The 12,619-nt window shown below is 37.9% G+C and overlaps 1 protein-coding gene across 1 annotated transcript in view; it reads left to right on the top strand.

Annotated features, from left to right (window-relative positions):
• Positions 1-8,947, top strand: part of SEMA3C (semaphorin 3C) — a 118,355-nt gene extending 109,408 nt beyond the window's left edge. Inside the window, exons 16-18 of the mRNA XM_071424018.1 lie at positions 362-429; positions 3,262-3,392; positions 5,249-8,947. Of these exons, the coding sequence (XP_071280119.1) occupies positions 362-429; positions 3,262-3,392; positions 5,249-5,662 (613 nt within the window). The 3' untranslated portion in view covers positions 5,663-8,947. The remainder of the gene's footprint in view (positions 1-361; positions 430-3,261; positions 3,393-5,248) is intronic.
• The last annotated feature ends 3,672 nt before the right edge of the window (positions 8,948-12,619 follow it).

Genomic DNA, 12,619 nt, shown 5'->3' with positions numbered 1-12,619 from the left:
TGCCTTTATGAAGAGTTTCCTCTGGAGGTTCTGGCTTTGAATGCTGGGTATTGTGAGTGAACAGAGGTCTCTTTCATTTATCACCTCTGATCCTTCCATCCCTAAGCCTCCACGGCACAACTGCTTTACCTACAAAAACTGCACCTGTTCTATAAGCTTCAACAGATGCTGCTTCACCTAAACAGTATCTTCACACCAACAAGCCTGCCAAGAGTAAACCACACTCACAGTAGGTCATTAATTATCCCTAACATTTGATCTAGTAAAAGAAACAAAACACAGCAAATCCACAAATAAAAAAAGTGGTTATTTTCAGTGTAGCTATCTTGGAATAATATTTTGTTTTTACAAAATATTGCAGGAGGAGCCGTAGACAAGATGTGAGACATGGAAACCCTCTGACTCAGTGCCGAGGTTTCAACCTGAAAGGTACTGTAATTTAGAGATCCTCGTGCTATATAAAGAACACATGGTTTTCCTTTATATGATTCATTGTAACTGACATTATCAGTATGGTTTACTGGTAAAGCATAATTATTTTCCAAGTCTGAGTTTTGTTTTGATTTCATTTTAGCACCTTTCCTTGCAATTATATGAAACTTGCACATATATGATAAAATGTTGAGACATTAAATACATAGTTCAGCATACTTGAATTGAGAAGCTGTTGACTAGAAAAAGGTAAAGTTAATTTGAGGACTTTTCTACCTTGGTTTCTTTCAGTCTTTATTAATGCCTTTTCATTCATTTGAGCTTTGGACCTCCAATTTTTTTCTGAATATTTGATTCCGTACTGAGTTTTGGAGCACACCTTTGAGCAAACAGCAGGATCTAGGCTGGCCTGTCTTTTGATTTATGGTTATTCTCTTCTCCCTTTATATGGGAAAAAAAAGCTATTCCAAATTTCTTTGTGGAGTCTCTTATTTCCAGCTGTGCAACTGTTTAGTCAGCCTGGCCAGGGGAGCCAAGGCTTTGCTCTCCCAGCAAGCACTTTCTCTAGTTTGATGGACACCAGTCAAATATGCCCAAAGTCATGGGAGTAAACACATATATAAAGGCAATTCAATCCTCTTGAACCCCATGCATGTCTGAGCTAGGCAGTGGCAATGTATGCCAGCAGACCAAGGGCACACAGACAATTATGCTCCTTTCACCTCTATTATGAACCTGAATTTTGAAGTACGTTCTCATCTGTACCACCTGGTGACCAAGTAATAGAGCTGATTGTAAATGTTTTTACTGATGTTTTTCTCATCAAAGAACAATGCTTTAAGAGTGACATGTGAAAGGTTCTGTTAATAATAATTCTACTGAAATGGTCTCCACTGGTTGTTGGAAGAATCTCCTGGATCAGAGCAGACCACAGCAGTCAGTTGGGTGTAGATCCCTCTGCTTAAATGAGTCAGTATTAGGTAATTTATATGAAGCTGAAGAGTTTGAGCAATAATTCCAAGAGATGGCCCCAGTGTTAGAGAACACACCTGAACTCTGAGAGATCCATGTTGAAGCAACTTGAGCTGAGTTGCAGGCATGCTGAGTTCCCCTGCAGGCATGTGCTGAGACCTCTCACCCATTGTCTGTCCCAAGGGTGGGTGTCTCCTCCTTCCATGTGGAAAATGTGAGAATGTCAACTGTCTGCATTCTGGCCTGAGGGGGGATAATTGTTTCAACCTTGACAGTCTTGTGAAGTAAGTTTCTTGTTTTCCAGCCACTTTTGCAATGTGGATGTATTTATAGGTTTATGTATTTTAGCATCTTTGTAAAGGAAGTTTCGGTAGCAGCAGTGGGATATAGGGTAGGTAGATGGCAGTTGTTTCCCTGGAAAAAAAAAAAATATGAAAAGAAAGAGCAATTTAGACACTTGCAAAATATAATTTACAGCCATTTATAGCAAAATGACTGTGTTTGGGAAAAAAAGTAAAATTTACTTAAAGAACAAAAGAACAGAGAGCCAAGCAAAGCCAAGGAATCTTCCATGCTCATAGAGAAGCATCATGCTGAATCCAAGTCTTAAAACACGGTAGACCTCTAAGCACATATAAACTTAACATTTTTGGCACACTGTTATTTTTAAATAAATCATCAAGAACTAAGCAATCTTGTATGTTTTTGTTTCACGTCTGTTTAATATTGTTATGTTTGTGTTAGCCCTTATAGCCATTACAGAAATGCACTTTGAATGTGAAGTATTTCCACATTATTCTCCTATTAGTTAGAATTGGTTTTGGTACAGCTTCCTAAATGTGCTGAAGGACTAGAACCAGGAAAATCTCCTTCCTTCAGATGAATGTATTTCAGTTTCACATATCAGTTGATGAAAGAAACTGAAAAAAATTGGAGATAAAGTAGAGTCTGAGAAAAGCCAGTCTTAGGACTGTGCAAGAACAGAATCAGATTTTAGACATGCAGACTTCTAGGTATTTGCAGTTCTCATATTATTTCAATAATTTCCATTGCTCCTTTCTCAAAAAAAAAGTATTTCATATATGAGACAAACTTTTCAATCTGGAGGTGCTTTGTTTTGAGGACCAAAGCAATAAGCATCCAGAAGTTCCTACTGGTGGCTGCCAATTATTCATCTATGGAGACTATAAAGGGACACAAGTCCAAGTGCTGACATATGCTCAGCACTTGCCCAGGTGTTGCTGGAGTGCTATAAATCTGTCTTTCTCTCTGTTGCTGGCCTGTCTACATATTCATCACATTTCAGGTTGAGAGCCAAGTCCCTTCCATGTGTTGGAAGAGAAGCAGAGGAGCAGGAGCCCAGCCTGCCCTCTCTCTCCTCCCTGGGATGCTGGATGCAGCTGGAGTAGCTGGAGCCTTCTTTAGGGCATGATGCTTTATTTTGATCATACAGCCTTATTCCCCCAACTCATAAAAGGTGAAGAAATACATTAAATGCTTCATTCTCTTTTGGAGTAGTAGAGAATGAGATCATTTCACAGAAAAATATCCCTGAGCTCAGTTATCCCATCACCAAAGTTTATCAGCCTATAGGTGTCCTAATTTCTCAGAACAGACCACGTCACTCTGAAAACATTGGGATTTGAAACTGAATTTGCTTCTTCACATTCCGTTTAATTTATTTGAAAATTTTTCCTAAAAAATATTTAATTTTGGCCAATATCAGAATCAGGCATAGTTCATTTAATCTATATTGCAAAGAGTTACATATTTTCTTAATCAAATCACCATTCATAGTATCCTGACCTGTTTTCTTTTTCTTTTTTTTTTTTTTTTTTTTTCTTTCTTTCTTTCTAGCATACAGAAACGCAGCAGAAATAGTGCAGTATGGAGTAAAAAACAACACCACCTTTCTGGAATGCACACCTAAATCTCCTCAGGCTTCTATTAAATGGCTGCTACAGAAAGACAATGACAGGAGGAAAGAGGTGAGTTATGTGAACAGGAGCTCTGGGAGGATCCTCAGTCAGCATGAGATTCCCTCCCCAGATAAAGGGAGGGAACAGTTTGTGTTTTTATCAGGCAGTCTGGCTACAGTGAAGCTGGAGAATTTGTGTGGAGGAAGGACAGTGACCATCATTTACTCATATGAATAAGAGCAGACCCAGTACAGCTGAGACTTCATCCTCAGCCCCACAGATTTCTGTCAGATCAGAACAGCTACAGAAAATTAAAGAATCTTTGCTTCACACCTTACTGATTGCAAACTGAAGGTTTGCAGCACTCAGAACTTCTTATTGATCTAAGGAAATAGGCATAAAAGGAAGAACTTGTATAAAGTTCAGGAAGAAGTCAGCATGCAGTAGCTCCTCTGTGCTATTGAAGAGATAAAAGGCAAAATTGGGAGAAATGTGAAAGGTTTCTTTAGCAAGAAACTAGTCCAGGCTAAGAACACGTATTGACAAAAGCATTTCCTCACCATGGTGCAATCACATTTTCCATTACTGCACTCTCTAAGGCTCTCGAGTTTCAGCACTGTAATATACAGTATGATTGTGTATGGGGAATGTTCCTTCCTTAAGTAATATAAAAGGGGAAAAAATCCATTGCAAATCCAAGGCACTTACTATATGAATAAAAAGAAACATCTTTCAAAAGGAACTTTTAAGTAATGTGGTGTCTGTTGATAGGTTATAAATACTGTAAAGTATAATTCTCCTATCAGGCCATTTTACAAAAACAGAGGGGAATTAAAAATGTCTCACTGAGTTTTCTAACTATTCAAAGCCATGTCCTGGCAATAGGTGCAATTCCTTAACCCATTGCTTCAGTAGAACATCTCCCTTTTTTTGCTCTTAGGTTCAGTAAATATATTAGAATCGATGCAGTTTCATGGTACAACAGACTGAATAAAGCAATCAAAGTGTTGATTAGTTTTCAAGCTCTCAGATGTCTGGAAATCTTCCACAATGTCTACAAAAGTTTACAATAGCAGAATACCATAATAAGTAAATTAGTTCCCAAGAGAACCAAGTATAATGCAAAATACAGTAGCAAAATAGAAAAACCATTCAGAAAAATACCAGCAGTGGTTTCCTTTCATAATGGATTGAACTTGCAATTTTTACTTCATACTGATATGCAAAGGGACATCTGCACATTCACTTATAATTGGATGATAACAAGCTCTGGTAACTTGCTTCTTTCAGATGATGTGACCATCTCCTGGGACAGTGCAGAGTCTGAAGCCAGAAAGGAAACAGGAGAGTACCTGTGCTCTTGGTTAACATTGAGCCAAGTCCCACTTGAGACCACTGTGGTGATAATTTTTATATAAGGCTACAGACTCTGCAGAGCAGATAGAGTTCTTCAGCAGGAACCTGCTCAAAGTCAAAATATTTAATGAGAAGCCACCTTGAGTTCAATGCCAAATTAGCCTCTCTGGTCCTGCACCTTTTTTCCACTGAGTCTCAGCAGCAGTCTCTTGATGCTGAAAGAGACAATCTCAGGAGTGCAACAGGGCAAATAAAAGTTCATTTCTTCAACTCTACTATTCAAACATTATGAAAACTTCTATTTCATGTGGTTTCCAGATTTTCATCTTTGTCTACATCCTGACCAGATTTATTCTAACATAAGAAATAAAATTATTTAAGTCATTTTCTTTAGCAACACTTGCCTTCTTTGAAATGCTCTCTTCTAAAGGTGGTCTCTTGAAGATAATTATATAAAAATACAGTAACTTCAAGAAAGTCATGTTTGAAGTGAAGCTTACCAGAAGCTCCAGTACTCTGTTGTTCCATAACCTTCCCTTAAAGGCTCCTTCTGCCTTTTTGCTCTCCAGGTGAAGCTGAATGAGAGGATCATAGCTACTGAGCACGGGCTCCTGATCCGCTCCGTGCAGGACAGCGACCGAGGGCTCTACCACTGCATCGCAACAGAGAACAACTTCAAGCAGACCTTGGCAAAGATCAATTTCAAGGTGCTGGATTCAGAGATGGTGGCTGTCATGACTGACAAGTGGTCCCCTTGGACCTGGGCCAGCTCAGTGCGAGCGCTGCAGTTCCACCCCAAGGACTTTGTGGGGGCTTTCAGCCACTCCGAGATGCAGATGATCAACCAGTACTGCAAAGACAGCAGGCAGGCAGGGCAGCACAGGGAGGAATCCCAGAAGATGAGAGGGGACTACAGCAAACTAAAGGCCCTTATCAATAGTAGAAAAAGTAGAAATAGAAGAAATCAATTACCTGGATCTTAATTTTATTTTATAGTAATAGATATTTTTGTCCTCAGTGTAGGGGGCTTATATTTGTCTATTGTGAACAAATTCGTGCAAATCTGATAAAAAATTAAATGAAAATCCAGCAAGACACACAAAAGATCTGTCTCCCAATTAAATGCAGTGTAACATAAGAAAATAACTCAGAGCATTTTGTTTCCTAGGTACTTAGTGATTCAAGCCTGGGCTTTGTCCTAGAAGCAGCACTGGGTATTCATCTTAAACCAGATTCACTTTTAACATCTCAGTATTTAATTACAGCTGAATAGAATTTTTTACAAAATCAGTGCGTTGTCTTGCAACTCTGGACCTGGACCAGCTAGACAGGTGGTGAAAGAATCTGGGTTAAGATGCATACTTAGAGGAGGATGGTACTAAGATTTCCTTGCACTGTGTTTAAGAACATGAGTTTCTTCTTGTTTACTGCTCAATATTGGGTTTACAGCTTTCACTCATCGATCAAATCATGTGAATGCATGCAGCTAGGAAGCAAGTAAAATGTACTAGAAATGTTTCATTTGCTCAGAGGTCAAATGAAGGAACAAACAGAAGAAAAACAAAGAATTTATACTTTATCAGAGTAAGCACTGATTATTGTGCATAGTATGAGTTGTAATAAATTAATGAGTTCTGGAATGTAACTTAAAATACCTCTGCTCATATTGATTTTTATTAAAATAGGGAGTCCTGTAACACTACATAGCTTTATAAGTGGCACAAAGGTAACATGAGAATGTTCATTATACATACAATTTTGAAAAACACCTAAGTGACTTAGGTATTTTAGCTACTTTTTAAAGGATTACACTCCAGTTTCTTTTCAAAGGACAGAATGTAGATATACCATATAGTGCTTGTTCAGAAATGAAAAATATAGATTATCTTTATTCTGTTCCATGATTAAATTGGAGCTAGTCTGCAATGTGGAAACAAGTCATAAGTGTCTTTGAAATTTTTAAAACATTATTTTTTCAACTGTTTTCTCAAAGTTGCAAATATTTTAACTAGAATTTTCTAATTAAATGATTCCCATTTTCCAGTTTTTGTATCCTTATTCTTTTCCATGTTATTTTCCCAATTTGCTTCTATTTTCAGTTCTCTGGTAAAAAGCAGATCAGGAAAAGAAAAAAAGAAGAAAAAGAATGAGGGAAAAATAAAGCTGAAAAATGGGTTTAGGTCAAAAACCAAAAACTATAACTTGAGAGGCATGTTCAAACAGAAATCTTTTGTTTAAGAAGCAGCTGTCAGGTCTAATGAAGCAAGTTTTGTTGAAAATTGGGTGAGTGTACACCAAGTCATCCTAGGAAAAGCAGTCAGGGTTTTTTTTTTGAGCAATGCAAATGCCATAAAGAGGGACAGATCATCAATGCTTTTACTATGTAAGAGTGTTCTGGAAGCCACTGAGTCTGTTCAAAACAGTAACAGGGATTAAAAATGTATGAGTACCCTAGAAAAATCACAATTATTTATGGCATTATACAAAAATATAAACTGATGTTCAGCTCAAATCTGAGTTAAATTATAATTCTAATTCTATTAGACTACACTTGGAGTAATTCTACAGGGCATGGGGAAACACTTCTGGGTTTGTGTCTGTGTGAATTCAGATTAATGCAATGGAGGTAACACTGGTATTTATCTGCCATTAGCTGGATTGTCACTTTATCACCACCTCGTGAAGGAAGCTGGGAAATGAGCCCTGATCACACCATTTAAACAGTCTCTAAATCCCTTTTATGCTGGTGGGATCTCTTTGAATTTAATTTGTGTGCCTACTGCTAGCATGCAGTGCCAGCCTGCTCACATATTGCCATCTAGTTAAGTGCTCTCCTTACTCAAGGTCTCAATGTGTATTTCTGCAATATTTAGACATTAATAACTAAGGTCTTTCTTATGGAAACCATCAGGAAACTTTCTCTGACCTCTGACCTTCGTGAGATTGAATTTGGCCCCAAGAGCTAGCAAAGTAGGTTCTGGAGAAATCCATCTTTTTTTTCTTCTTTTTTTTCCTTTTTTTTTGTTGGTTTTTTTTTGTTTGTTTGTTTTTCTTTTATTTTCCTTTTTTTTTCTTTTTTTTTTTTTCCCTGAATATGACTAACTTCTGAGGTGTGTAAGTGACAAACCAAAAATCAAGTGCCCTGGTCTAGAATTACCTCCTGGAATGACTTGTGCATATTCTCTGTATGCTGCCATGCTCTTCCTATCTCCCCAGCAGATTCACTGCAGAGTTAGTGTGATACTAATGTCTGTTGTGAGGATCAGAATTGCTTCCAGATGGAATACAGTGATTAATAGGTGTTTCAGGGTACAAATTGCCCTTCAAGTGGTTAGGTACAGTGATATTTTAATAGGCCCCCATTAGGCCTCAGAAATTACAGTTACACTGTTTTCTAATAGAATATTGGCAATAAGGGATTCCATTAAAACAATCAGCATAGCTCAGAGTTTCATGTGATTATAAAATAATATTTTTAAAGCTGCTTCATATACCATTATTATGGTATGACTGTTTAAGGGATTATACTTAAACTAACATTTTTCCTGCTGCATGAGAACTCCAGTATATAAATATAATTAGCTTCTGTCAGTGCATAACTGGTCCAAGCTTCCATGCTTTAGGAGCCTTCCTGCATGTATAGAGAAGTCAGGAACCAGATGCTCAGCTGCTATAAACTAATGTAACTTCCCTGTTGTCCTTACAGCTACTGGGGTTGATACCAGCTGAGTGTTTGGCCTTAAATGTACAGAATAGACAAACTGCAATTTTTGTTTAAAGTAGCCCCTCTACTGTAGGTAACACCAAAATTTAAGACTGTAATATTATTTGTGCTATTTAATACTTCCTATTTGGAGGATTTCTAAATAATGTATATAATTTTATTCCTTAAAAAAATGCAAAAGCAAAATGACTTCTAGGCATAACTTCACCAAATGTAAAGATATGTTCTCTGCCAAGAACTTCACTGTGTACTGGTATTTTTTTTTGCCTTTTTATTTTGTGTAGTTTGTAAAGTTTGCTGAAATCTTGACCTAACAATGTGTTCTTTGCAATTGTTGTTACTGTAGATATGCGTGTTTTATTAAGAGAATCTTGGTTTTAAAATTGTAGGTATGTGTATAAGTTCCTAGCATGATGAAACTGTCATGACAGTGAATATGCATCATATAGTGTGTAAGAAAGAACAAAATGTAGTTTAACATAGTGCTATTTAATTGAATATCTAAAATGCCCAACAAAATAAAGTGTGTTGCAACATTTAAAAATTTGTTGGCTCCCCCTTATGGATGTGCACTAAAAAAAAGAACTTTTTTTTATTATTATTATTAAGATAAGAACCTGAAAAGCAATTCCCTAGATTTTCCAAATAAGTTCAAGAAAATATTTGGAGCATCAGGTATTGTAGCTGGTCAGTTCCCAGCCCTGCTCTGGACTGAAGCCCCAGTCACAGAGATAACAAGGAACTCATGAGAAGTCAGAGATTAATTTTTTCAGAGATTATCCCATATAAACACCTTGCATAAAAGCAGGTTACTTTTCTTTCATTCATTGTTTAAAAAGAGAATAAGATTTTTTTTTCGTTTATTAAACTGCAGGGAAAAAAAAAAAAAAAAGTCACACATTCTGTGAAATCCTGATTCTTTCAGCTGAGACTCCTGGCATTCTCCAGGCACCTCTGCAGGGAACACAGGCTGCTGGGGCTGCACCACAGGGACTCACAGCTCTCCCCCAGTTTCCTGGCTTGTACTTGGAGTGAAATTACCTGCCTGACACCTACAGTATGCTCCTTTTTCCTGCAGTTATCATCTGAGCAGTGTTATTGCTGCTCTTCTTACTGGCTGTTTACCCAGATGGGTTTTGCAAGGAAGCATAGGTCCTCATCAGTTCCTTGGGATAATAATTGAAAATGAAATGTCACAAATACTGACCTTCACAACAAGGTTCTGGATTGTTAAACCCAGATTTTGATTTCCCAGATAGATAGGTTGCTGCAAGGCTTTATGAGGTGTGAGTGGCTAAGATGACCTCACTCCAGGATTTCTGTACTGGCTGGTTCCTAGATGTGCTGATCTTGGATAGTTACCTGCTCAGCACTCAGACCAGTCTGGGTCAGAATCTGAGCTTTCAAGCACTCCCACATGCTGTAGGAAATGTTGGGATAAGGCTCCAAAACAGACGGACATTTACAGAGTTTTACACTCTGAGAAAACTTTACCAGGTCTGATCCTCTGTCCATCCTGCTCAGTTGTCTTTTGCTGATCTTCTTCCCCGACTCTTTTTGCCCTCTCCTGAAGGGTTCAGCACTTAAGGTTTTGATTCCTTGGCTCCAAGCCCTGGCAAAACAAGACCTGGATTTCAGATGTGAGAACTCTAGGTGTCTAACACTCCTCCCTTGACTTTAAAATGTCTGTTAGATCACTTTTCTTCCTCCACTGGGAGCTCCTGCTTTTTCTAAGGTCTCCCTTCTGGTGGCAATAAGGTTTCCCTTTGAGTAAGTGCAGGATGCAGAACTCAGGCACTTTCTCACAAGACTGAGGCAATATTCACTTCAGCTACACTTCCTCTTTTTATAGATGAGTTAGGACATGCCCCTATTATGGAGTTGATGGTAAACACCCACCCTCCAGGCAGCCAGAGAAGCCCAGAGGTGACCAGTGAAAAATGTTGCACGAGAGGAGCTGCCAGCACTGGTGTGGCTCCCAATGCTACCAGATTATTGTTGCCTCTGGAATTAAGTGTTGCCTCCAGAATGAAGGCAGCAGATGTAATTCTGTTGTGCAGACCATAAAAAAACCAGGCTGTGGCATTGTGGCTTTTGCCTGAAGCAATTGGCCAGGTCCCAGGGCACCAGAGCTTCTTTATCCTTTACAATGAGCCTTTCTCAGGCACCCCAGTGAGCTCCTGTGCTGTGAGCCCAAGTACAACCACACACAGACACTTGACCGGAGTAGTCCCAGATATACATGCATGCTCACACCTACCTGCATGCAGAGGAGCTTTGCTTTCCATGCAGTATTTACCTTTCTTTAACATTGATGTGTGTCCTCTTCTGTTTCCACATGGGCAGAATCAGTCCTCACAGTCCCAAGACATCAACAGCTTGTAGATATTGCCATTACCATCTCTGAGAGCATTTTAAGACAAGTAATTAGTCAACAAAAGTTCTTCTATTCACTCTCCTTTCCAATTTACCTTGTTCTATATCATCTCAAGAAAAATTTCCTTTTAGCATCAGGAGGCTAGCACAGTGTAAGTAATAAAAAATGTGCTGTCATTTAACATGTCTAATCTAAACTAAAGGCTGAGATTTAGAGATGCTTTGGCATTCTGAACACACCAAGAAGCAAATTCAACACAGCTGGCTCAGCAGTCAACAAATAATTACTCTACAGTGATAGACTGTCCTATATCCCAGGATTCATTATTGAATTCCATATACAGCTTTACAAAGCAAACAGCATTTGTGTATTCTTAGCACTCTATCAGCTTCATTATTCCTGATTTGAATGCCTGATAAACAAACAGCCTCATATGCTGGCCTTATAAATGAACCTGAATGTTTGCTGAGCTCCACATTCAAGGCAGTTTAGGCAAAGGGATTTCAACATATCCAGCATTTTATAGAGCCATATATTTTTTTTCTAAAGGATTTTAGGAAAAAAAAAAAGCCAAATTAAAAAATGGCCATTATTGTTGTCCATGGTAAATGAGAGTTGATAAAAAGGATTGTTTTCTGGCTTGTACAGCAACATGCAGTGTGGGGAAGGAGTAAGAAAAATGCATTTGTTTAACCTTGGGTTCTCAACCCTTTGGATAGTTGCTGTTCCTGGCTCTTTGCAGTAGTCCTTTTTCCAGTTTCTGCTCTCCCTGGCTGCAGTTCAAGGCCCCTAAGAGCCATGCTGGTTTTACTTTTTTTCAAGCCAACAACTTAAGACATGATGTCCAGGGCTTCCTTTCAGGCTTTTTGTATAATAAAACCTCAGTGAAAGCTGTATTATATACGGTTTTGCCTACAATATCTGCCTAAGAAATTTCATTATTTGATTCAGTATTTGGAAAAAATCTTGTAATATTTGTAAGGCTTTGCTGAAAATGGCACAGAGAGAAGGAGAAGACCCCAGAAATAAGCAGAGCAATGGAACATGCCATGGTTCTTACAGGAACACTGTGAACATTTCCTCACTGCTGCATGCTGTTATATGATGGACAAATGTTAATTTTATATTAGCCTTGAAAGCCCAATTTTCCCATAGGTTAAATCTCACCAAGACTAAGGTCCTTTTACTGCTCACAATGAGATTCTGGTTGAGACCTTTGAAGAGCTTTTATGCCCCACTTAATTTTGGTTAAAAATTAAGCCATTTCCTCCTTAAAAGCTCTTCTTCTTTAGGGTTCTATTCCTCCTTCTCTCTATGGACTCTTCTTTATTCCTTTTCCTTTCCTCAGCTAAATTCATGCTAATAGTCCCACTTTAATTTAACTCTTTTCATTATAACCCTTTTACACACCAATACTCTTAAATATATTACCTTTTATAATCTTCAAAAGATGCTGCACTTTATTTCTTTCATCAAGTTTTTTTGCTTTGTAATGTCAGCAAATAAAATATAAAAAGTATGAAACCCCTCCAAGGTGTTTGTAGCCTTTGAGCTTAAGAAGAAAGTTTGGAACTAAACTACTAACTACATGTATATGTTCACACTCAAGAAACATCAAAATAATATTTTATTCCATTATTTTCAGCACTACATTCAGGTTGCAGAGTGTTCTTTATTCCATATCTGACACTAAAAGTATCCTAGCAAGGATTTTGTTTTGGGGAACTTGAGATATAGTTAAAGATATGGATTTAAAATATCAATAAATTATATTATATAGATCTATTTGTCAGACTGCCAGTATTAAACATCTTCAGTTAAATTACCTGTAGGAGAAAT

Source organism: Agelaius tricolor, unplaced genomic scaffold (assembly GCF_023055355.1).
Source record: "Agelaius tricolor isolate 1412-34295 unplaced genomic scaffold, bAgeTri1.0.p SCAF_3, whole genome shotgun sequence".
NCBI classification, from domain to species: Eukaryota; Metazoa; Chordata; class Aves; order Passeriformes; family Icteridae; genus Agelaius; species Agelaius tricolor.
Note: the sequence above shows the minus strand (reverse complement) of the source record. Positions and strands in the feature narration are given on the sequence as shown.